The sequence below is a fragment of the Ictidomys tridecemlineatus genome, chromosome 4, assembly GCF_052094955.1.
Source record: "Ictidomys tridecemlineatus isolate mIctTri1 chromosome 4, mIctTri1.hap1, whole genome shotgun sequence".
NCBI lineage: Eukaryota > Metazoa > Chordata > Mammalia > Rodentia > Sciuridae > Ictidomys > Ictidomys tridecemlineatus.
The window spans coordinates 44,400,890-44,426,845 of record NC_135480.1 but is presented as its reverse complement, the minus strand read 5'-3'; the positions used below and the strand labels follow the sequence as shown (position 1 = coordinate 44,426,845).

Here is a 25,956-nt window from a genome sequence, read left to right as displayed (position 1 = left end):
ATATTCTTTTATTTTTTATTTCTTTCTTTTGTGGTGAGAGATTGAACCCATCAGTGCTAGGTCAATGAGCTATATTCTTAGCAACTTTTTATTTTTTGTTTTGAAAAAGGATCTTTCTTAGTCTAAGGCCATCTTTCTAAAGTAGTTTCAGAAGGAAATTCTTGTATAATGTGTCCACTGGGAAATACTTTACCCAGTTTAAGCTCAGATTCTGACATAGTTCTGGTGATGGTAGATCCCAAGTCTGAATTTAACTGTGATTCTTCATGAATCCTCTTAAGTAATTCCTGTGTTCTAGGATTTAGAACGGATACCTGGTTATGAGACAAAACCTAAAGAACTGGAAGGAATACCTTTCATACCATCAACTATGTGCCAGGTAGTTGTCTAACAACTTTCCATACAGTTACTTATTTAATCTAGTCCACAATACAGAATGGGCATTATTACCCTCATTTTATAGATGGGTAATCTGAGGCCCAGAGAAGTTAAGTAATTTGCTTAAAGTTATAAAACTGGTAAGTAGAGGAGCCAGAATTCAAGCCCAGACAATCTGGCTTCAAATGCCAGTAAACAGACTATATTTTAAAATAGTCTTACATTCTCATAAAAAATGAGGAAACTGGTACATGGTAGCTTTCTCCATATTAAAAACCAGTGAGCAGTTCAATTTACAACTTTATAATCTAGCCCCTAAACTATTTTGTCAGAATTATATTTCTTTTCCTCCTTTAGCTTCCTTTATTTATTTTGTATTAGGGTTTGAACCCAGAGGTACTTACCACTGAGCCACATCCGCAGCCCTTTTTATTTTGAGACATGGTCTCCCTAAGTTGCTTAGGGCCTCATTAAATTGCTGTCTGGCCTCAAATTTGTAATCCTCTTGCCTCAGCCTCTGAGTCACTAGGATTACAGTCATGTGCCACCCCACCTGGCTGATTCCTCTACTTTAAATAACAGAAATGCCCTCACCCTCATGGTTGACATATGAGTACACAAAAGTAGTTGGTATCTACAGGATTTGAAAAGGACAAGAAAGGTCTCTTGCTCCATAGATTAAGATCCAAGCCTTTTAATCTTTTCTTGAGTTTAAAAGACAGTATATTTAAGTATTCTTTATATAACCTTTTGGCTCAAACTCTACTGATCTTATAGTCATTCCTCAAAGCAATTTTTCATTTTCCTGATGTTGGCTTTTGCTCAAATTCTTTTCATCTGGAATGTTTCTCACTGTATTTACCACATGTTTGATGTGCTTTTATGTGACTATTACACCAAACATTGCTATCACTCTGTGAGAACTGAGTTGTGTTTAATTTTTGCAACTCTCAGATCTAGTCGCTTAGTTGGTACAGTTTCCTCTACTTCTCTGTCCAAATCTCCCCAGTCTATGAAATCATAACCTGGCACATATCTCAGTCTTACTCAGGCTAAAGTAATTCTCTCCACTTAACTCCAAGAGTCTTTACTGTCTGGACAGTTCTTACGGCAATTAATCACATATTGTTTCTTTACTCTTGTTATGAATTACTATTTATTTCTTGCATGTGTGTCTTTTCATCTAAACTTTAAGCTGCTTTTGACCATGTAGTCTTCCATTTCTGTCAGTTCCCTGCAGCAGTCCTCACATGCTCGACTCGGTGCTTCTAAAGAACCTGGAAAGCTTAATAAAAATGCAGATTATCTCATTTTCTGAGGATTTCATTTAAGTAGATAAAGGGAGCTTCCAGGAATGCAACCTTCCATATGAGTCTGGATACACAGCCAGGTTTTGGTAAATTGCTCCATAGGCAACAAGTTCTTTACTTGGAAAGCAGTCCAAGATTTTTATATGACTCATCAAGTCTTTTCTTAGAAGTTGATGATTTAATAATGGGAAATCATTAAGAAGAACCTTAAGCATGATTTATAAACCTGTGATATAAATTACAAGGTTAAGGATCATAATAAAATTAATTTGAATTCATAATCCCCCCTACAAAAAGCACAGATAGTACTAAGAACACAAAAGTGATGAGATATTACTTCTCATTAAGCAACATATAGCACAAATAGTAGAAGGGTTAGGATATCAAGGGACAAGTATATATAAAATATCCAGAAAAGGTAAGTTCATAGGGACAGAAAGCAGATTAGTAGTTGCCAGGGGATAGAGGAGGGGAAATAAGAAGCAATTACTTATTGTGTACTATAGAATTTCCTTTTGTGAGTAATGAAATGTTCTAGAAATTAAATAATGGTGATAGTTACACAATGTTGTGAATTTACTGAATACACATTATGAATTAGTGTTAAAAGTCACTAATAGTAATTTTATGTTATGTATATTTTAGCACAACAAAACGGATTTAAATATATAAATACACACACACAGACACACACAATTATGTGCAAACAGAGCAGCCAGATTCCGCAGTCTAATTCCTAAAACAACTACTCTTACCAGTTTCTAAGTGTATTTCCTGATTTGGTTCATGCATACATGAGCATAACTATTTGTGTAAGTGTGTGTCTACATATTTGTATTACATGATCATATATAATCTCTCCAAAATGTTATAGTAGCTATTTGAAAAAACTAAATGAGGCAAAGTACAACTAATGGATAATCAGTCACTTGCAATCATCTATGAATATCATGGTGTGGTATTAATAAAATTTCCAATTGAGCTTTAATTCCCCACATTGTTAATGTACTTCTCCATATACTTATGGGATGTTAGTTACCATTACATTTAAAATTGCTTCATGTATTAAGTTATGTCATCAGAAATGTACAACCAAAATCAATTAGGAAAACATGAAAAACATGCCCCAATATTCATTCAACATTCAATAGATAATTACTGAGTCCCCACTCGGTGGCATGCACCATCCGTTATCTATCTATTCCATTGTTTCTGTGCTTTCTATTATCTGAGGGAATAGTTATTGATGGTTAATGAGACACACAGAAAGAAATAATTTCCTGAAGTCCTAAAAGGCCTCATAACCTCTAGGGACCATGTACTAAACAGTCTCCTAAAATGATATGGACGAGTTAAGAAGTCTCTTAAGAACTTCACTCCCTAGAAACGATTGACACAAGAGAATACCCTGTTCCCCAAATGATCCTCCACAAGAGGCCTACAAAAGGATTATTAAAGCAGCTACAGTACTTTTTCCAGAGAAGCAAAATGAACTCATTGTCTCCTACAAGGCTCCTACAGGTTTACTAAACTATAACACCCAATTTTTAGAACTCATAAGAACAGAGATGTCAGTTTTTCTGACCATTATTCTTAGTACATTCAGGCTTGTGAGACTATGTGTTTTTATACATTATTTGGAAAACATAGTCAAGAAATACAGGGGACCCAAGTAAAGGCAAAAGCAAGCCAAACAACTATACTATGTACAATCTGATCTGATCTATAAACTGGTAGAATCATTTTAGAAAATGTGTCTTTCAATGACCTTTTTTTTCTTCTTGGTACCAGGGATGGAACCCAGGGGCGCTTAACCACTGAGGTACATTTCCAGCCCTTTTAAAATATTTTATTTAGAGAAAGGGTCTTCTTGTTTAGCTGCTTAAGACCTTGATTAAGTTGCTGATACTAGCTCTGAACTTATGGTCCTCTTGCCTCGGTCTTCTGAGCAACTGGGACTACAGGTGTCCTCTTAAATCATGCATCCCTGGTAGGAAAATATTTTCAAATAAATTATATATATTATTATACATTATATTATATATTATTATATATTATATATTTTTTCAAAAAATTTTCAATCAACAGTGGTCCAGGAGAGACATGACTGTTAGATAAAAATAGAAGGGAAAAGATACCGTGTAAATGACTTAAGCAGTCATACAGGGCTGGGGATGTGGCTCAAGCGGTAGGGCGCTCGCCTGGCATGCGTGCGACCCGGGTTCGATCCTCAGCACCACATACAAAGAAAGTTGTTGTGTCCCCTGAGAACTAAAAAATAAATATTAAAAATAAAATAAAATAAAATAAGCATGTCATACAAAAATGAACACATTAGTCCTACTTAAGCATTGCTTTTTGTTGTTGTTGTTATTGTCGTTGTTGTTTTTAACAAAAAGCTGTTCACATTTAACCAAGATAATTTTCAATAAAAAAAATTTTCAAATACTCCCAAATATAGTATTTATCTATCCAAATGTATCCTATAATTTATAATATACATTATAAAATAGACTCAATTTTTTAAAATTAAATATGTGAAAAGTTTCCAGCACAGTGGTGCATGCTGGTAATCCCAGTGACTCAGGAGGCTGAGGCAGGATTGCAAGTTCAAAGCAAGCCTCAGCAACTTAGTGAGGCTATAAGCAATTTAATGAGACCCTATCTTAAAATTTTAAAAAGGGCTGGGGATGTGACTCAGTGCTTAAGTGCCCCTGGGTTCAATCCCTGGTACATAAATAAATAAAGTATGAGAAGTCAAGTATTTCCAGCTACTCAAGAGGCTGAGGAAATGCTTCATCCCAGGGGTTCTACATTAGTCTGGATAAACAGTGAGACCTCCCATCTCCAAAGGGGGAAAAATTAGATAGAAAAAAATAACTGTTAAAATTTTTAGTTATTTTTTTCAGGGCTAGAGATTGATCTCAGGGCCTTATGCATGCTAGGTAAACATTTTACTACTGAGCTATATTCCTAGTCTCCTACTTCACATATGAGAAAACTGAATTTTTTTGAGAGATTGTTTAATCTGACAAACATCAGAGCTCTAATATAGCAGAGCTAAGATGCAAATCACTGTCTAACACTAAGATCAGTGCTTTAAACCAATATGTTCTGAGAAAGGAAGCAATCAAAAGACAAATTCATGTGGAAATATAAGTCAAATAACAAATTCTTATGGCCACTATGAATGAATCTGGATGTTATTTGCTCATTTGACTCTGTTAACATAATCATTTATGATCTGTATGATTTTGTACAAGTTACTTAACTTATTTGAATCTTTGTTTCTCAGTGCATAAAATTGAGGTAGGATAGAAGGAATAGGAAATAGGCAAAAAGTCATAAAAGAAGAACCAGAAAATAAGATTTTGGTTCAAAAGTTCTGCATACTTTTCCAGGCCTATAACTCCCCAAGCCAGTCTTCCTTCCACACCTGTTACTCCTAAATTCCTGGGAAGTCTGTAAATTTACTTGTGCACTGTAATTAAACCCTCAATAATAGAATAAGGAGAGAGGTAAAGATGGGGGATGAGGAAGAGGGTGGGGGAGAGAAAAGAGAGAATAAGGAGGAAGGCAAAGGGGAGGGGGAGGAGATATAATGTCTTGAGGAACCCATAATTTAGCACTATTGATCAGATAATAAAGACCATGTCAGCCTAAGGATCCTGATACATATCAGACTACTAGAAACTGTCTTGAGATCACTGGATTGATATCATTCCTATATACTTTTCCATACCCATCCCTCACCAAGTTTCCTTAAAAAGTAGCAACAAAACTGCATTTCTCATCCTTAAAAAGACCTGCATTCTCCCTTGAGGGCATATGCCTTGCTTTAACCCACATAAGTGTCTCTCTCTTGAGATTTCCCTTAATTATGTATCTTTCCTAAATAAACCTCTCTCTATGCCTGAGTGGCATGTGCTTTAATTCTTTTCCATAACATATGCCCAAAACCCCACTGGTCCTGAGTCAAGTTCCCCTCTTTCTCCATGAACTTCTTGGACCCTTTTTCAGAGACATTTCTTGTGACAAAATGAGGAGCTTGTATATATCATAACAAATCCCACTGTTAAAAAGGAAAAAAAAAATGAGAGGCTTGTACTAGTTAATCTTGAAGGTATCTTTCAGCTTTAAAATTCCAGAACTTAAGCCAGGTATGGTGGCACATACCTGAAATCACAGCTACTCAAGAGGGTAAGACAAGAAGATCACAAGTTCAATGCCAGCCAGGCAGATGCTGTCTCAAAAATGGAAAAGACTAGAGGTAGAACTCATTGCTTTCCTAGCATATGAGAGGCCTTGAGTTAAATTCCCAGTGCTAATTCTTAGACTCAAATATAAGAGCAAGTAAAGCAAACATTTTTCGGCAGAATAACCATACCTTTGCTGATTTCCACATTAGGCAGGTTGAATATGTCAAGGTCCATGGTTCCACCTTTTGTTCCTTCTGAGAGATCTAAAAGGACTAGCCTGTCTGCAATGCCCTGTAAGGTATAGTAAGAAAGGGAAACATATCACATTGGACAGGACCAATTACTCAATTTAATTAAGAAGTGAGGGCTTGTGTCATCTGAAGAAGAGTAAGTAAAGCCAGGGGTGGTTGCACATGCCTGTAATCCCAATGGCTTGGAAGGCTGAGGCAGGAGGATCGCAAGTTTGAAGACAGCCTCAGCAACTCAATGAGATGCACTTTCAACATTTTAAAAAAAGGGGGAGTGGGTATATGGCTAAAAAAAAAAATGGATAAGTAACACAATTGTAATAAAAGTGACATGCAATCAAGAAGTTATTATGAACTTCATGTGACCCTTGGGCATAACTATTGTAAACTAGGATCTAAAAGGAGTAAATTTAGATGCCTTATAGATTGCAGAAGTTTTCTTATGGGATGAATAATAAAGATTACTTGGTTCACTCAGCAAGTTTGATATTGTTCCTGAGTTTGTTTTCATTCTGTATCATAATTTCAATTCTGAAATGTTTTTTTTCTGTTTTATATTATTTTATTTTATTTTTATTGGTTGTTCACAACATTACAAAGCTCTTGACATATCATATTTCATACATTAGATTGAAGTGGGTTATGAACTTCCAATTTTACCCCAAATGCAGATTGCAGAATCACATTGGTTACATATCCACAATTTTACATAATGCCCTATTATTAATTGTTGTATTCTGCTACCTTTCCTATCCCCTACTATCTCCCCTCCCCTTCCCTCACATCTTCTCTCTCTATCCCATCTACTGTAATTCATTTCTCTCCTTGTTTATTTTCCCATTCCCCTCACAACCTCTTATATGTAATTTTGTATAGCAATGAGGGTCTCCCTTCATTTCCATGCAATTTCCCTTCTGAAATGTTTAGAATGATTTGGGGGCCTATTTTAGCACTTCATTCCTAGCATGAAAGTCAAAATTATTCCAGCTTTTGCTTAAAAAAAAAAAAAATCAGCTTGGAAGGCTGAGGCAAGAGGATCACAAGTTCAAAGCCAGCCACAGCAACTTAGCAAGGCCCTAAACAACTTAGCAAGACTATGTCTCTAAATCAAAAATATTTTCTGAAAAAGGATGGGGACGTGGAAGTGGTTGAGTGTCCTGCATTCAATTCCCAGAATCAAAAAGGAAAAAAAAAATAGCCATAAATCTAAAGTCAAATTTTACTATCATGTGGTACCCTCCTCAGAGAGCTCATGGAATATTCCACATGCCTAATAATGGCTCCCTGGATAGCCTGGAGGGCTGACTATAAATAACAGCATGGAAACTCCAAGAGTTAGTTAATATTTGTGGAAGGGCTTTCTCCAAAGTAGTAGGAAAAACTAAGAGTTCATGGGCAAAAGTATCCAGAGATCTACCAGACTTTCAGGCAAAAAAAAGGTTAAGAAAACAACTCTACTATTTTATATGTGAGCTTTGTAACACTAGGACAGTCATTGAACTCAAGTCTTACTGCATGTGGTTATAAGATTGATTATATGACTAACTATATGATTGATAATAGGACTGACATACATAGTAGTCCTCTCTAAATTGTAGCTATTAATTTTTTTATTTTTAACCACACTCACAACGAAAATGCCAGGAAAACTAGCATTTCCATTTTTATTTATCAGACACACTAAGGCCCAAAAGTTTAACAATAGAGGTTGTGGGAAAACAGGTATTCTCATACAGTGTAGGAGTGAGAATAAACTAATACAACTGATACAGGGAATAATTTGACAACTTTTTTCAAAAATTTAAAATATTTTAAAATCTAAATTTAACAGTTCCTTTAATCCATCAATCTCATTTATAGGAATTATCCTACAAGTTTATTAGCATATGTAAAAAATTATATATTATGTATAAGAATATTCAAATGACTAAAAAAAAAACTAAAATATTCATCATGACTCTTACTTTGTAATCCCAGAAATTTGGAAGGCTGGGACAGGAGGATCACAAGTTCAAGGCCAGCCTCAGCAATTTAGTGAGATACCCTCAGAAACTTAATGAGACCCTGTTTCACACTAAAAAAAAGTCTTATTAAAGAAAAAGGGCTAGAGATGATCTTAGTGGAAAAGCATCCCTGAGTTCAATCCCAGTAGGTGGGGGGGGGGGTCAATTATCATAAAGCAGTATAATATAGTGGCTTAGAGAAGAGCTTCTCAAGCTTTATAATGAATCAGTAAAGCATATGGATCACCAGGGTTTTATTAAAATGCAGAATTAGAAGTAGAATTATGGATTTCTAATAAAATCTTAGGAAATGCCAATATTGCTAGTCTGAAAGCCATGTTTTGAGCAGTAAGGATCTAGAATACAGGTTCTGGTATACAAACCACCTATTTTCAAATCCTGGTGACACCATTTATTAATAGTGTGATTTAGGGCAAGTGGGTAACCTCCCCAAACCTTGGTTTCTTCATTTGTAAAATGGTGAAAACAATAGCATCTAAACAATAGGGTCACTGTAAAAATGAATCAAGACAAGTGTTTAGACAAGTGCCTGGCATCTAGTAAGCATTTAGTAAAGGTTAGTTACTGCTGTTACTATCACTACTACTACCTACTGCCACTATTGGACTGCTATTATTGATATATTATTTAAATATTATACCTTGTATCAAAATGCTCATGTTTAAAAAAGAAAAAATAATGTTTTACCTAGACAGTTAACAGACAAATGACTCTTCTAACAGTTAAGGAAACATGACTTTTAAAAGGTGACTACTTGTATTTAACAAAAAAAGTCAAATTATTACCCCCCCCAAAAAATTAATTACACTTGTTGTAATTCCAGCCACTTGGGATGCTGAAACAGGAGGATCACAAATTCAAGGCCATCCTCAGAAACTTAGTAAGGACCTAAGCAATTTAGCAGGACCCTTATTCAAGATAAATAAAAAATAAAAAGGGCTGGGGATGTAGCTCAGTGCCAAAGTACTCCTGGGTTTGATCCCCAGCAGCTCTGCCCCCTCTCCCAAATTAATAAAACTTAATACCGTAGGGATGTCAAAAAGCAGTTGACATATGCATTATTCTTAGCAACATAAATTAGTTCTGCCTTTCTAAGGAGCAGTCTACTAATATAAGAGTGCCATAAAACAATCCATACCCTCTGACTCACTAGTATTATTTTTGAGATGATGTATACCCAAAAGAAAGTCAGAAAATAAGCAACTTACAAATAAGAAGTATTTTATATATTTATTTTCTTTTACATTACTTTGTAAAATAAATAAAAAATATCTTATTTAGTAACAAAAGAAGTAAAAACAACTCAAATTCCAATTAAGAGTTAACAGTGTACTCAGATGAGGAAAACAGGTAAGGAAAATGAAACTATAATATGCCAAAATTCAGCATATGCTATTCTGAACAGTCAACTTTAAAATTATTCTAACTTGATTACTTGCTGAAATAGAACCTACCTTCAAGATATATGTGAGTCTTAAATGGAAAAGGAGGAATTTAGACATCAAAATAATCAAATTTTAATAGAAAAACTTTATAGAAAAAGAAAAACAGTCACTAAATAAACATATAGTGACAGCTGTTTTCTAGACTACAGATATGCTATCACCATGATAGTTGTTTTACCTCACTGGGAGTTAGATCTTTATGTAAACAATTAGAAAAGACTTAGAAAAAAGAACTGACAGGAATATAAACAAAACAAAACATAAACTAATGTAACATATTAACTCAGAAAGTCTGATCCCAAAAGAAAGCAATTATATAAGAAAAGGCAATCCTTTTTTAAAAATGGTAATTTTATAAATAGCTAAAATTAAATATAATATTAAATGAGAATTTAATTAAAACACCATGACTCAAAAATCACAAAATAATCTGTGTCTAAGTCAGAGGAATGTCACTTTGAGGTTTCCCTTAGATTAGGAAGACACCATTATTCAAATTACTTTTTCAAAGCCTACCCATGACTTACACTAATTAAGAGGCAACATGACTGATGAGAACTTTCAGCTATTTTTTTGTCACAAAATATATTTTCAGGCAAAATGAGGTTTTCCTACATAACAAAACGAAGCCATTACTTTTTTAAATTTTTATTTATTTATTTGTGTGGTATAGGATTGAATCTAGGAGCATTTTACCACTGAGCTACACCCCAGACCTTTTTATTTTTTATTTTGAGACAAGATCTCAATAAGTTGCTTAGGGCCTCACAAAGTTGCTGAGCTGGCCTTGAACTTGTGATCCTCCTGCCTCAGCCTCCCCAGTTGCTTGATTACAACTGTGCCGAGCCAAACCATTGTTTTTTGAATGTTAATAAAACTGCCTAAAAGTGTAGCACTATGATATATGTATTTATAACCACTATGCTTACATACCTTTGCTGAAATTGCTAAGATGCAGGCAATACCCAACTCTCCATTTCCAACCACGGTAATTTTATTGACTGGTTTAATCTCATAATTTGTCCAACTCTTTGAATTTATGTCTGAGACACCTATCAAGAAAAGTGGATGATGCTGAGAATGAAAAAAACAAAAATCACATCAACTCCCCCTGCTATCCCTTGGGCAATCCTGAATCACTGGGATTACAAATGTGCACCTTCATACACAGATAACATAAAAACAACAACAACAAAAAAAAACTTTAGTCACTCAGGAGGCTGAGGCAGGAGGATTGCAAGTTCAAAGCCAGCCTCAGCAAATGAGTGAGGCCTTAAGCAACTTGTCAAGACCCTGTCTCAAAATAAAAATTAAAAAGATTGGGGATGTGGCTCAGTGGTAAAGTGATTCTGATTCAATTCCCATTACTAAACAAACAAACAAAAAAACCCAAAATTAAAAAAACGCCAAACTTCAGTTACTTAGAAAACATGGTGTTAGTCCATAATAAGCACTTAAAAATACTTGTTGAAGGGTGGGATTGTAGTTCAGCAGGAGAGCACTTGTCTTGCATGTATAAGGCACTGGGTTCAATCCTCAGTACTACATAAAAATAAATAAATAAAGATATTGTGTATCTCTACAACTAAAAAAAATTTTTAAAAATACTTTTTGAAAAAAATAAATACATGAAAGAAGACTTATAAAAATCAGAGTTTCTTGTGGAAGAGGAGCTATTAACTAAAAATGTAAGAATGGATTTTACATATTGTTTTTGGTGATAGCTACAAAGGTAAATCAAACAGTCAAATTTTATCACACATTTAAAGTATATGCATTTCTAATGTAAATTGTACATTTACATTAAATTAGTAATATTTGTACTGATAAAAAAAGATGAGTCTTATTTTAAATATTCTAGTAAATGGAGGCTATCCTTTTAAAAAGAAAGTGTCTTTCCAAATATTTAAAAAAATATTGTATAAGACTAAAAAAAAAATACAAAGGTTTAGTACCCTACTGAAATTTTCCAATCATGAATATGTGACTTTATTCTCAATAAAAAACATTGAGAATTACAAATCTTCTGATCTAGAATTCTGAATGAAACAAGAACTACATAAACACATAACAAAAAAGGTTTGGGATGATTATTATATATCAAGTGTTTTTGAATGAAACAAAAACTATTTTACTTGTTCATAAAAGAGTAAATTTGGGCTGGGGATGTGGCTCAAGCGGTAGCGCGCTTGCCTAGCATGCGTGCGGCCCGGGTTCGATCCTCAGCAGCACCACATACCAACAAAGATGTTGTGTCCGCCGAGAACTAAGAAAAAATAAATAAATGTTAAAATTCTCTCTCTCTCTCTGTCCCCCTCTGTCTCTCACTCTCTCTTTAAAAAAATAAAAAAATAAAAAAATAAAAGAGTAAATTTTTTTTTACATTTTAAGAAACAGTATGGAACTATATTATATATGTATGGGATTTTTAATTGAACACAAAATATACATATAAATGTCCATATGTATTTAAAATAGCAGAGAGTAAAGGTCATTAGTAAGAAATTGTAAACTCATAACTTTTAAGACAATCTGACAGAAATACAAACCTTCAGTGATTTTTGCAATATAGGCTAGCATGTCTACCTGCCGTGCTTCATCAGATGATGATAGAGAATATAGGGGAAGTTCCTCTTGAAACTTGGCAATCATTTCTTTAATTAATCCAACAATGACAGACTTGGGCTGTAGAATGCACACAAAGGTAAAAGTTACTAAAAAATTTGCTAAGTAATACTACCATTTCAACTTAACATTGCATAGAACTAGCCAAAGTAAAAACAGTTGACCCTTGAGCAACACTGGAATAGGGACCCCAACCCATGAACAGTTAAAAATTCAAGTATAACTTGACTCCCCCTAAACTTAACTACTTCCAGGCATGGTGGTGCATGCATGTAATCTCAGCTGCTCCTGAGGCTAAGGGAGAAGGATTAGAAATTCAAGATCATACTGGACAATTTAGGAGATCCTATCTTAAAAAATAAAGGATTAGGGATGTAGCTCAGTGATAGAGAGTTTGCCTAGCATTCATGAGGCCCTGAGTTCAATTCCCAACACCAAATACAAAAATAATCCTTAACTGCTAATAGCCTCCTGTTCCCTGGAAGCCTTACCAATAACATAAACTCAATGTTTATTTTGCATGCTATAGTTTTTATATACAATGAAAAATTACACAAGAGCCATGAGAGATCAATTTTTACTATAATGTACAATTTATTGGAGAGACAAACTAAAATTTTTAACATAATTGAGCATTTCAAGTGGATAATCAGATAACCGTGACATGAATGTACCTTAATAGAACCAAGAGGAGGCTACCATAATACAGTAATACATAAGGTACCACAGTTAACTTCATACAGTTATGATTTAAAACTACACATTTATGTCTGTTTATTGTCGTTACATACAGTGGTACCATGTATGATCTGGATGGCACCATGTATGATCTGTATGTGCACATAAGTAAGTTTTCACAAATTTTTAACTTTTTTTGTTTTGGTTTGGGGGTGGGTGCTTTACCACTGAGCTACATATCCACCCCTTTATTTTTTTATTTTGAGTCAAGGTCTAAGTTGCTGGTTCTTCACTAAGTTGCCCAGGCTGGCCTTGAACTTGAAAACCTCCTGCTTTAGCCTCCTGAGTTGTTGGGATTATAGACATGTACCACTGCACCCAGCTTGATAAATTTTAACCTTTTATAATAGATTGGCGTAAATTTAACATTAATAAATAATAAAACAGATTATTACCTATGTATATTTTATGTATTATTGACACATCTTTTTCTTAACCTTTTCAATATTTCCAGTCTATAGGATTTATATGAAAGTTTTTTTCAAATTGGTGCAAGTTAAAAAAAGAGAGACAACTCTGAGTGAACCCATATAGTTCAAACGTATGTTGTTCAAAGATCAACTGTATTGTCATGTTTTAATTTTTCCAAAACTATATGTACAAATTATGTTATGATTTAACTATTTTAATGCTTTTAACTGAAAAAAGCAAAGTCTCTTATCATGCAGTATCCTCCCAGAAATCTCTTGGAAAATACTCCATGTGTTTATAAAATAAAAGGCAAAAAAAAAAAAAAAGCTAAATTGACAACTCTCAAAATAGGAAAATAGCATGAATATACTAGCAGCAAAATACCTAGGTTTGGGAACTATCTTTTTTAACTATTTATTTCGAAATAATTTCAGGCTTACAGAAAAGTTGAAAAAATAGTACATACACTCTTCTGCCAGGTTACTCAAATGTTAACATTTTATCACATATATTTTCTTAATATCTTTTTTTTCTAGCCCAAATGAAAATAAACTGCAGATGTGATATCTCCTTATCCCTAAAACCTTTAGAGTGTATTTCTTTTTTTTTTTTTTTTAAAGAGAGAGTGAGAGAGAGAGGGAGACAGAGAGAGAGAGAGAGAGAGAATTTTAACATTTATTTATTTTTTCTTAGTTCCTGGCGGACACAACATCTTCATTTGTATATGGTGCTAAGGATCGAACCCGGGCTGCACGCATGCCAGGCGAGCGCGCTACCGCTTGAGCCATATCCCCAGCCCTAGAGTGTATTTCTTAAAAGGAAAAAAGACATTCTTCTACAAAGCCATTATTAAATCAGAAAATTAATTTGATAATGTTTTCTTTGAGTTTAACTAGTTAAATAGCCTTGGTGTCATTCACTTAACTGTTCTGAGCTTCAGCATCACCAGTAAGATAATATGAATAATAAATTCAAGTGGCTATTAGGAGATATAAATTAGCTAATGCTTAGAAACTGTAACCTAAATTACAGTTTCTACAAGAGTAAAATAGATGTTTACTATTATTATTAGGAATATTTAGTAGAATGCTCATTTTAAAAGTGCTTAATTTCTCAGAGACTTGAGTTTCACTGTTTATAAATTAACAAGAGCCCATTAGGGTAAAAAATTCAAATACCTTCAAGGACCAACCAGATAACATTAAATGTGTGAAGCTGCCAAGTAAAAGAAAACCTGGAGAGATTGTTATTTTGGCAAACTGGAAGCAGCCTGCCTATATAAATTCAAATTTATATGCAGAACAAAAACAAACAAAGTAAAAGAAAACCACTGTGCGCTTCAAATAAAATTCCGTAGGCTTACTGTAGTCCTCTGAATCTCTTTGGGGAAACTGTCTGCAATCCTTCTAGATTCCTTCTATCTCCAAAATTCTACAAAAAGTATACTCCATAGTTAAAATTCCAAATGCATACAGAACTCAAAGTTACTATAGTACTTTTAAGCAGGGCGATTTAAATAATGTAATATATTTTAAAGACAAGTTTTAATTTATAATAAAGAGACTCAAAATAGTAAAATGAAATAAATTCCACCTAAACTGAAATCAAGCATAACCTCAACTAACTTATAGGACTATTACTGAGCACTTATTAAGCAAACAGACAAAAATATGAAAAGATGTCAAAGAAAATCAGAAGAAGCAGGATACATAAATTCTTGCAATAGGGTACAGATGTCCAAATATGGTTTGAAGACAGTTTAAAATAAAAAAAAAGGAATTCAAGGCGGGTAATGCATACCTGTAAACCCAGAGTCTCACAAGGATAAGGCAGGAGATTACAAATTTGAGGCCAGCCTTAGCAATTTGGCAAAACTATGTCCCAAAATAAAAAGGGCTGAGGATGTGGCTCAGTGGCACCCTGGATTCAATCGCCAGTGTTTAAAAAAAAAAAAAAAAGCCAATATGGATATGATGGAGCACAACTGTAGTCCCAATGATTTGGAAGACTGACACAAGGCTAGCCTCAGCTATTTAGTGAGGCTCTAAGCAGCTTAGTAAGATCCTGTCTCAAAATAAAAAATAAAAAAGGCTGGGTATTGCTAGGTGTGTGTTTGCAAACACACACCTGTAATACTGCAAGTTCAAAGCATCTCAGTGAGACCCTGTCTGTAAATAAAATACAACAATACAAAATGTGACTCAGTGGTCCAGTGCTCCTGAATTCCATACCTGGTACTACCCCCCCCCCACCAAAAAGGTTAGGGATGTGGCTCAGTGATTAAGTGCCCCTGAGTTCAAACTATGGTACCAAAAAAAAAAAAAAAAAGAAAGAAAAAAAGGGGATAATTACTGATGAGAAGATAAACAATTCAAAAAAGAAGGAATATACATTATTGATAAATATGAAAAAGATTTCAATTTTTCAAGTAACAGGATAACAAAAAATTAAGATCCAGGCACCATTTTTTTTTAATGGTCTGTTGTAGATGGTCACAATACCTTTATTTTGTTTATTTATTTTTATGTGGTGCTGAGGATCGAACCTAGTTCCTCACAGATGTGAGGCAAGTGTTCTACCACTGAGCCACAACCCCAGCCCCATACACCATTTTTTGTCCTTCAAATTATCTAATTTTTATTATATCCATTCATCACATTTAACTGGAAATCTTATTTAATAGTCATCAAGTAATGCAAATAGCAAATTAAGTTCATATAGAAGTCGGCTCTGCTCCTGATAATTTGGTGTATGTTCTTCCTTTTTCTATTTTTTCTTTTTAAAAGGTTTTATATGTGCAAAATATAGAAAAACATACAAATAAAGTAAAATATGTCCATAATGACCCATTTTCACAATTATCTATAACACAAAAGTGAGAAACCAAATGCCATTTAAAAAAAATTTTTTTTAAAGAGAGAGAATTTTAATATTTATTTATTTAGTTAGTTAGTTAGTTAGTTTTCAGCAGACACAACAACTTTGTTTGTATGTGGTGCTGAGGATCGAACCCAGGCCGCACGCATGCTAGGTGAGCGCACTACCGCTTGAGCCACATCCCCAGCCCCTAAAAAAATTTTTTAGTTGTAGATGGACATAATACCTTTATTTTATTTATTTATCTTTATGTGGTGCTGAGGATTGAACCCAGTGCCTCACACATGTGAGATAAGCACTAGGACTGAGCTACAACCCCAGCCTCCCAAATGACGATTTTTACTATAACCTCATTCAACTCTGATCCTAAAATTCTACAACTTTCTGGGTACATATAAATGTATTACAAACCATTCTTTCATAAAATTTTTAGTTATAAGTGACAGTATACTGTACATCTATCTGCCTAACCCAATATATAGAGATAAGCAAAGGTTTATTTTGTTTTAATGATAATATCTCCTATTAGAGCAAGGATAAAACGAAATTGGTGCCCTTCTACACTCATTGCTATTGATAGCAGAAAACCAACATTTTGTTTACTTTTTTGAAGGCCAATTTGGCAATATAGAAGAAATCCTTTAAAATATTTAAAAATTTTCACCCAATAATTCTACTCCTAGAGATTATCAATAGGAAATTTTTAAATATATATATTATATTTAAGTGTATTCATCATTAAATTTCTTGTAATATGGCAATTTTGAAATGTATTATGTAAATATCTTCATGCTGGATCATCAAAGAACCATTAAAAACCATGTACTTTGAAAAGATAAACATGGGAGAAATGTTCAATATAATGATTAATGAAAAATGGAGAATACAAAACTTCATAATGTGAGGACTTGCAAAACATAAATAAGCTACAATTATATATCAATAAAGATGAAATTTAAAACCTCATACTCAAGTCATGGATGTAATTCAGTGGTACAGCACTTGCCTAACATGTACTGGAGTCAGTCCCCAGCACTATAAAACAAAAACACAAAACAACAACAAAAAAATTATTGCTCAATTAAAACAAAGCATGTCACAGAAGATTACATATGGTATGATTCAAACATACATAAAGGTTAAAAACATGGGGCTGGGATATGGCTCAAGTGGTAGCGCGCTCGCCTGGCATGCGTGCGGCCTGGGTTCGATCCTCAGCACCACATACAACAAAAAAGATGTTGTGTCTGCCGAAAACAAACAAAAAAATAAATATTAAAATTCTCTCTCTCTCTCTCTCTAAAAAAAAATAAAAATAAAGGTTAAAAACAGGCAAAATCACAAATAAATATATATATTACATAAAAATCTTTAATAGGGTGGGGGTAGGAATAAGTCTCCAACATCCTGCTAGAAGCTTTTCATGTGCTTTCTCAATTAGCAAACAGCTATAAAAAGACAAGGGGTAAATGACAGCTGGCTCCTGGACCTGGAGACAGCAGCTTTGTATAGGCTGTTGTCATCAGTATTCTGGGACTTGGCTGATCCTAGAGAACTCAATTTTAAATTACTTTAAAGATCATATGAAGAATGTAATTGAAGTAAATACAGTAGTATGCTTATTTTTACTATCAGAATCAAAGGCAAATATTCAGAAAAAATAAAAACTTTGAAGAAAATCCAAATTGATCTTACATGGCTCCAGTTTTGGAGATAGGGCAAGTATATTCTGCCTTGTGCATCCACATGTTTTCCAATGGAAATTCCCATATTTGCAGTTGGCTTCAAGAAGCAAATGGGGGGAGCAAAAGGATGAGAATCCAAAATCCAGAAACGGATTGGTATGTTATATGTATGACCTATTTGAGATAAAATAAGCAAAAATAAGAAGCATACACATCATATTTATGATACAACAAGGTGGCATTTTTAAGAAATAGGTAGTTAAGTCAAGTTTACATACAAAGGATTAAAATATATCAAGATCTATTTCCCTCATTTCATGCACATTGGAAATATGTTCCTGTTAAAGCACTAACATAACATGAGGAAATTAAGACAATGGCCAGCTCATCCAATTTAATTCAATCAATATTTACAGGTTCTACTATACAAGAAGTTTGGGATACATCTTTTCTATGTAATTTTCTTTGTCCAACCAAAACAGATATTGTACCTTCCTTGAAAGGTATTGGATATCTCTCTTTGTATTTATTCTATACTGAGATTATTCACTTACCAGGCTATATTTATTACATTGTAAACTTCATGTTTCATTCATTTCTATATCCCCAGCACCAAGTACAGTATATAACATACTACCTGCTTAATAAATGTTTCTTATGAATCAGAATGAACAAATGAAAAAAATTAATGAATGACTAACTGGAGTTTGATATTTGCCCTCAATGAGCTAAAAAATTGAAAATATAATAACCAATACGCTGAGTTAGACATATAGAACATAGAGCTGAAAATAATCTTAAGAGTCACCTTACCCAGTGATTCTTAAATTTTAGTGAACATAAGAATTATCTGAAGAACTTGGAAAATATGCATATTCTTGGGACTTATCTCCAGAGATTGAGATTTATTTAGACATGGGATCAGGCCCCAAAGTGTTTGCGTTTTAAATAATATCCATGTCCACACATACATACTCCAAAAATTTTGATGCAAATGGCCTATGCATTTGTTGGAAAACTAAAAAAAAAAAACAAAACAAATACCCCAAAACTAAACAAACAAAAAAAACATCCCTTTTGCAGTATTCTTTACAGAAGGAGAAAGGTCTGTAAATGATAACTACAATGAGATTTGTTTTTAAAAAATCTACTTAATTGGTCATGGAGCACAGCTCAATAGTACAGAACTTGCTTAGCATCAATAAGGCCCTGGGTTCAACTCCCAGCACTTGGATTAAAGAAAATAAACTATTTAATACAAGGGGGAAGCTGGGTACAATGGTTCATGCCTGTAATCCCAGCAACTTGGGAGGCTAAGGGCAGGAGGATCAAAGCTAGCTTCAGCAATTTAGCAAGGCCCTGAGCAACTCAGTGAACTCTTGTCTCTAAATAAAATACAAAAAAACTGGGGATGTGGCTCAGTGGTTAAGTGCCCCTGGGTTCAATCTCTCCTTCATCCCCCGACTCCGCCACTCAAAAGGGTGAGATAGATACTTGAACATATGCTCTTCCAACACAGAACATGTCTACCAAGAGCCAAATAACCCTTAATGCCTTAGTTGCCAGGAAGCTCAAAGCTAAACTCAGTGTAAGTGAAAACTAAACTTAGACTAGATATCTAATAAATTAATTTAGCCAGTGTAGAACATTATTATATCTCAATATTTATTCCTGTATTCTTTTTTATTGATTTTATTATTTTTAAAAAATTTATTCCTGTTTTCATAGTCCTATTGCACATATCTTTCACTGTACTTGAACATGCTGCTCAGGACAAGAATGGCTACTTTCACTTATTACCAGCTATGCATTAAAAGAAACTGAATTCCTATCCATTTCCTGAATGCCTACCCAGTGCCAAAGGAAATGTCAATAGTGAAACATACACAGAGGAAGAACAAAATATGAATGTACCTCTTGGTCATCATAGAGGAAGAGGGTAATTAAGGAATCATCTAGGAGCTACAAGTACCAACCTTGAAAGAAGTCTCCCAAAATTGTCTTTTGGGGAAATATATTCCCTTCTTACAATGCTGAACCCTTTCCAGAGACAGTAAGCTCCACTGTTCTGTCCTTATTTGGTTTCCATTTCCTTCTCTGTTCAGTGCACCTCCTCTTTCAAATGCCACTAAGCTCATTTATTCCTAAACCCTTTAGTCAGTAATCAAGTAAACTAACTCAATCATTCCACAAGTATTTACTGAATTTCTAATAACCACAGCACTGTACATTAGTACTTTGGGATATTTTTCTTATTGTGATGATTTGCATTTTAAAATTATTAATTTTTTAATGATGGAATTTTGGGTGCCACTTCAGAGAAATATTTTGGAACTAAAGCTTCATTGCTGTTATTCAAAGCACATATATAAGCAACCTCCAATGATACTAAAAGGTTAGCCATTTTGAACAGAGTAGGTCTAGACAAACAACAGTTAACTATAGAAGTTAGTGATTTTTTTATTCCTTTTCTTTTTGGGCAAATACTTAACTATTTTAGCCTGTCAGGTCATCCTAAAATGTTTACCCCTGTTTTTCAAAAACATTGGAGTCTGTATAACAGTACCAAGTGGTTTTAGGTAAATCGCTTGAGCAGACTAAGAATCAGTTTCACCTATGGAATGGGAATAATGCTACAGCATATAAAAGGAGGAAGAGGAGAGGAAAAAACAAACAAACAAAAAACACAGAGTTATAAGGAGAAGAAGGTGAGATTCCTGTATTTTCTTATGGAAAACAGAAATCACTCATCCCAAGGGCAGATCCATGTCTGTCTAAATTCTCTTTTCATTGTTTTTCTTCTTCTTTTTTTTTTCATAATGAGATATTGAACTCAGGAACCCTGTACCACAGGATTTTCATGTCCCTAGCCTCTTTTAAGATTTTTTTTTTTTTTTTTTTGAGACAGGGTCTTGCTAAATTGCTGAGACTAGCCTCAAACCTGCAATCCTCCTGCCTCAGTTTCCCCAGTTGCTGGCATTACAGGTATGTACCATCACCCCTAGCTATCTTGCTCTGTTCTGTAACCCAGAACCTACTAGAGTCATGGGCACATAGTTGACAATAAATAATTGTTGAATTAAAGTTTAATTTATGGCGCTGGGGTTGTGACTCAAGTGGTAGAGTGCTCACCTAACACATGTGAGGCACTGGGTTTGATCCTCAGCATCACATAAAAATAAAATAAAGATATTGTATCTACTTAAAACTAAAAGATAAATATTAAAAAAAAAGTTTAATCTAGGTCTTACTTGACTAGGACAGAATCCTGTCAGATCCAGTAAGGTTCTAAATAGATCTCTTAGTGGAAATACTTTGAGAATGTTATGGCATGAACAAATGTAAGTTTGTGTAAGTTTAAATGAACTGCTCTTTTAGAAAACTCCCACATTTTCTTTCTTCCCATACTTACCCTGATACATCACAGGAATAGTACCAGTAAAATTCAGCAGGTCTTTCTGGGAACTATCTTTAAAAACTGGAAGAAAAAAAAGTGCCAAAATGTAAAATCAGAAGTAGAAAGAATTATATTGAAGTATATAAATGCACATCCACACACATCCACAATCTCTAAACACCAGGATCAGTACATATATGACAACAAGGGGATAATCACTAGATATTGTTTACTTAGCAGTGAGGGCAACTAAAAAAAAAAAAAAAAAAAAAACCCCACAGAACTTTGATACTAAAATCCCAAGTTCTAGACCCACCTCCCCTCTTAGAGGCCTGTGTGACTTTTAGCTACTTTAATCTCTCTGATCTTCAGTTTTATCATCTATAAAATAAAGATATCTGCATCATGAAGCTGTCATAAGGCTCATGTAAGATGTGAAAAACCTTAATAAGAATCAAAGTATTATAAAATGTAGGGATGGATGGGCACAGTGGTGCATACCTATAGTCCTACAACTCAGGGGGCTGAGGAAGATTGCAACTTCAAGGCAGCCTCAGCAACTCAGCCCCTAAACAACTTAGTGAAAGCCTGTCTCAAAATAAAAAAGGACTGGGGATGTAGCTCAGTGGTAAAATGTCCCTGGGTTTAATCCCCAGTGCCAAAAACAAACATGAAATTTTATTATTTAAAGTAATAAATAATTGTCACATGTAACAAATCAGTTATAATCACTTTTATAATCAATGTTAGCTTTACTTTCAAAGCAACCTTTTAGAAAAATCAATAATTATCTCTCTTAGTTTCTTTAAATCCATTATTCTCAACTTTTTTTCAATATTTACGTCCCTGAAATTTCAACTTTCCCATCAATAACTGGGACACGTGAAGAATCAATGTCCTAATCTCAGGACTGAATACCAAGACCACTCTCTAGGGTTTCAAACAATCAAACTGCACTGGAAAGCAATCCTTTTAACATTTCAATAGTAACTGTACTATTTCCATAGAGGAAGAAAAAATTCTAGATAGATTTTGATGACTTATAAGAAAAGGGAAAGAGGGGAATAGGAAGAGTAGCAGACTACAATAGACACTAATATGGCTGTATGTATAAACGTGGCTATAAAACCAATGTGATACTGAAATCTGTACATGTGGAAAAAAAAAGAATTCATACCCCACTTGAATCAAATGTATGATATGTCAAGATCATTGTAATGTTTTGAGCAACTAATAAAAAAAAATTAAAAAAAAAAAAGAAAAGGGAAAGAGAAAACCAGGCTCTCTTAGTCTGTTTTGACTGTTATACCAAACTACTATATAAACTGGGAAGCTTCTAAAGAACAAAATTTATTTCTCACAATTCTAGAGGTTGGGAAATCCAAAATCAAGGTGCTGGCAGATTTGGTTTCTGGGGAAAGCCTGCTTCTTGATTCACAGACAGCAGTTTTTTTACTGTGCCCATATATAGGGGAAGGGCAAGAGTCTTTCTCAGGCTGCTTTTAATAAGGGCACTAATCCTATTTATGAGGACTTTTTTGCAAAGAGCCTACCAAAGGCCCCACCTCCTAATGCTATCACCTGGTGATCAGAACTTAACATATGAATTGGGGGGGTTACAAACATTTAGACTATAACACAGGCTGTCAGAAAACTCAAGGACAAGACAGTATGTAAGTACAAATGTAACCCTGAACTATATAAGTGAAAGTAACAATGGGTGAAGGCATCAATCCATGAAAAACTAAAATGGAAAGAGGAATGGAACAGGGATTATTGCTCAAGGACACAGAATAATCTAGAAATGCATTAGAGGAAATGTGTGAATATTCATTCTTCAAATTATTAAATGTGATTAAAATAGGGACTCTGAGAAGGTTCAATTATCCTGCATTATTGGGGTAGGTCTAATCTAATCACATTGGTCCTTAAAAACAGTGAACCTCTACCAGCTGCAGTTAGAGGGAGATTTGCCTACGGAAGAATGCTGGCTTTGCAACATTGCTGGCTTTGAAGATGGAGAAAGGAGACCAAGAGTCAGGGAATTTGGGTTACCTCTAGAAACTGAAAAAGGGAAAGAAAAAGTAGCCCCCACCCACATTGTTCACGAAGGAAAAAGACCTGCTGACTCATTTATTGGAACTCAGTTAAACTTATAAGCTACAGAAAATTTTAATAGACTTCTAGCCTACAAACAGTAATATAGTAAACTTGTTTTTTAAAAAACCAGTAAGTTTTAATTTATTATAGTAGCAATAAAAATATAACACACGGGTACAGTGGTGCACAGCTGTAATCCCAGTGACTTGGGAGGCTGAGGTAGAAGAATCAAAAGTTCATGGCCAGCCTCAGCAACTTATCAAGGCCCTAAGTAATTTTTTTTAGCAAGACTCTAAGCAACTTAGGGAGATCTCTTCTCAAACTGAAAAATAAAAAGGGTTGGGGATGTAGCTTAGTGGTAAAGTACCCCTGGGTTCAATCCCCAGTACCAACCATTCCTCCACCTCACCCCCCCAAAAAAACCTCAAAGCTAGGCCTATGGGCAATTCTGTAATCTCAGCAATCCAGAGGCTGGTTTTGGCAGAAGGATCCCAAATTGGAGGCCAACCTTAACAGCTTAACAAGACCCTATCTCAAAGGGCTGGGGATGTGCCTCAGTGGTAAAGTGCTCCTGGATCCAATCCCCAGTTTTTGGGGGCGGAAAACTAATACAAAATAATATTGAATTAACTTAAATTTCCTCAGATCTCAAATCACAAGTGGTTAAAAATCAGAAAAAGAAATTAAAAATTATGATTTTTACTGTTCTTTAGGATCAAGAAATTAATAGTTCAAAGAAGGCAGCAAAAATTAGAGAATATTATTCTTACCGTAGGTATCCATGGAATATTTGAAATGTGGGAAAAACATATTTACATTCTTTAGTTCTTCCACAGTTAGATCCCTGAACTTGTACTGAGAAGAAAAAAATGAGCATGGAATAAAAATTAATCTATGAGTAAGAAAAACAATTACAACTAAGACTTAACTGAACATTTACTACACGCTAGGCCCTAGAACATTATAAACATGAATGCTGATCCAGTCATGACCCTAAGAAGTAGTTGGGCTTATGACTGCTCTTTTTCCCTGCCTTTTCTTTTGCAGTACTGTGGATTAAACCCAGGGGCACTTTACCACTAAGCTACATCCCAGCCCTTTTTATTTTTTGTTTTGAGACAGAGTCTTGGTAAATTGCCAAGGCTGGTGTCTAGGGATTCTCTTGCAGCAGCCTCCCAAATCACTGGGATTACAGGTGTGCACCAATGCACCCAGCACAACTGCTCTATTTTATAGAAGAAAGGAAAATCTAGAGAAGTAAAGTAATTTGCCGAGTCAGATAGCAAGTAAAATATTGAAGCCAGAGTTCAAAGCCGGGACTTGGGCCTTTAATTACTAAATCAAACCGCTTCCAAATATCTTCTGAAATCTAAAAGAGATAGGGCAGAAAGAATTACCTATCACCACTATTCAAGATCCAGTTGTCAGCCAGGCAGAATATCACATGCCTATAATCCCAGCAACTCGGGAGTCTGAGGGAGGAGGATTAGAAATCCCAGGCTAGCCTGGGTGATTTAGAAAGACCCTGTTTCAAAATAAAAAGGGCTAGAGATACAGCTCAGAGGTAAAGTGCTCCTGGGTTCATTCTCCTGTATTGCAAGATCCACTTATCTTTTCTGAATACTTCATTCACTTGAGACATGATTTCGCATCCCATACTTCTTGACCTGCATCCTGGGTTTCAAGGGAAAACAAGCCAGCATGATATCACATGCTTAGCAATTTAGGAGGCTAAGGCAGGAGGATCGCAAATTCATGGCCAGCCTGACTTAAAAGGGGCCCTGTCTCAAAATAAAAAGAAATGGAGATCTAGCTTAGTGGTAAAGCTCCCCAGTGTTCAATCACTAATATCAAATATAAAAGAAAACAAAACAAAAACAAAGGGAAAACAAAAGCATGCAAGCATTTACTGTTATGTTAAGTGAACTACCTCCTCATTTATGAAGAAGTCCTCCCAGAAATACTATCTTGGTTACCTTGTGGGCAAAATCATTTCATTTCTTTGAACTTATTCTGCAAAGAGAAATAATACCCACTCCTGAGACTTGTGAAAGGATTAAGTGAAAGGAAAAAAGAGAGGATATATTAATATTCTGTAAATAAAATACTTAGAAATAAATTCAACATGGTACAAAATTGAAACACAAAACCTTGTTGAAAGAAATAAAATAGACCTATATAAATAGAAAGACATCCCATGTTTGTGGATTAGATTATTATTAAAATGGCAATATTCTCCAACAGATTCAACACAATCCTTATCAAAATGTAAGCTAGCTTTTTAAAATAAAAATTTGCAAACTGATTCTAAAATGCATATGGAAATTTAAGGGGCTCAGAATGGTCAAATCAGTATTGAAAAAGAACAAGAAAGCTGAAGGATTCATGCTCTTATCAAGATAGGCTATAATCCAAATGAGACAGTAACAAGCATTGGAGAAGATATGGAGAAATCAGAACTTCCATACAAATACACCTCTGCTAGTGATAAAATGGTGTTGCTACTTTAGAAAAGCAGT

The 25,956-nt window shown here is 34.5% G+C and overlaps 2 protein-coding genes across 18 annotated transcripts in view; one reads left to right on the top strand and one right to left on the bottom strand.

Moving 5' to 3' along the window:
* The window catches only part of Misfa (mitochondrial sheath formation associated), a 100,111-nt gene that overhangs the window by 13,299 nt on the left and 60,856 nt on the right, over positions 1 to 25,956 (top strand). For 2 of the 10 annotated variants that reach the window (XR_013437716.1, XR_013437722.1), the window contains exon 3: positions 20,849 to 20,925. The exons of 7 other annotated variants lie outside the window; for them this stretch is intronic. The gene's annotated coding sequence lies outside the window, so the exon portion shown is untranslated. Of the gene's footprint in view, positions 1 to 14,071; positions 16,086 to 20,848; positions 20,926 to 25,956 lie in introns of those variants that run through there. One more of the 10 variants, XR_013437723.1, reaches the window with a different exon arrangement.
* Uevld (UEV and lactate/malate dehyrogenase domains) overlaps positions 1 to 25,956 on the bottom strand; it is a 41,437-nt gene that overhangs the window by 9,395 nt on the left and 6,086 nt on the right. For 3 of the 8 annotated variants that reach the window (XR_005733606.2, XM_005326738.5, XM_078046374.1), the window contains 6 exons: positions 24,208 to 24,292; positions 21,353 to 21,418; positions 17,951 to 18,114; positions 12,154 to 12,289; positions 10,538 to 10,656; positions 6,076 to 6,178 (listed from right to left, as the gene is read on the bottom strand). Coding sequence is in view for 5 of the 8 variants with exons in the window: in XM_005326738.5 (XP_005326795.1) it covers positions 6,076 to 6,178; positions 10,538 to 10,656; positions 12,154 to 12,289; positions 17,951 to 18,114; positions 21,353 to 21,418; positions 24,208 to 24,292 (673 nt within the window). In the remaining 3 variants the exon portion in view is untranslated. Of the gene's footprint in view, positions 1 to 1,194; positions 3,676 to 3,826; positions 3,960 to 6,075; positions 6,179 to 10,537; positions 10,657 to 12,153; positions 12,290 to 17,950; positions 18,115 to 21,352; positions 21,419 to 24,207; positions 24,293 to 25,367; positions 25,451 to 25,956 lie in introns of those variants that run through there. The other 5 variants (XR_005733604.2, XR_013437714.1, XM_013359321.4 and 2 more) reach the window with 5 other exon arrangements.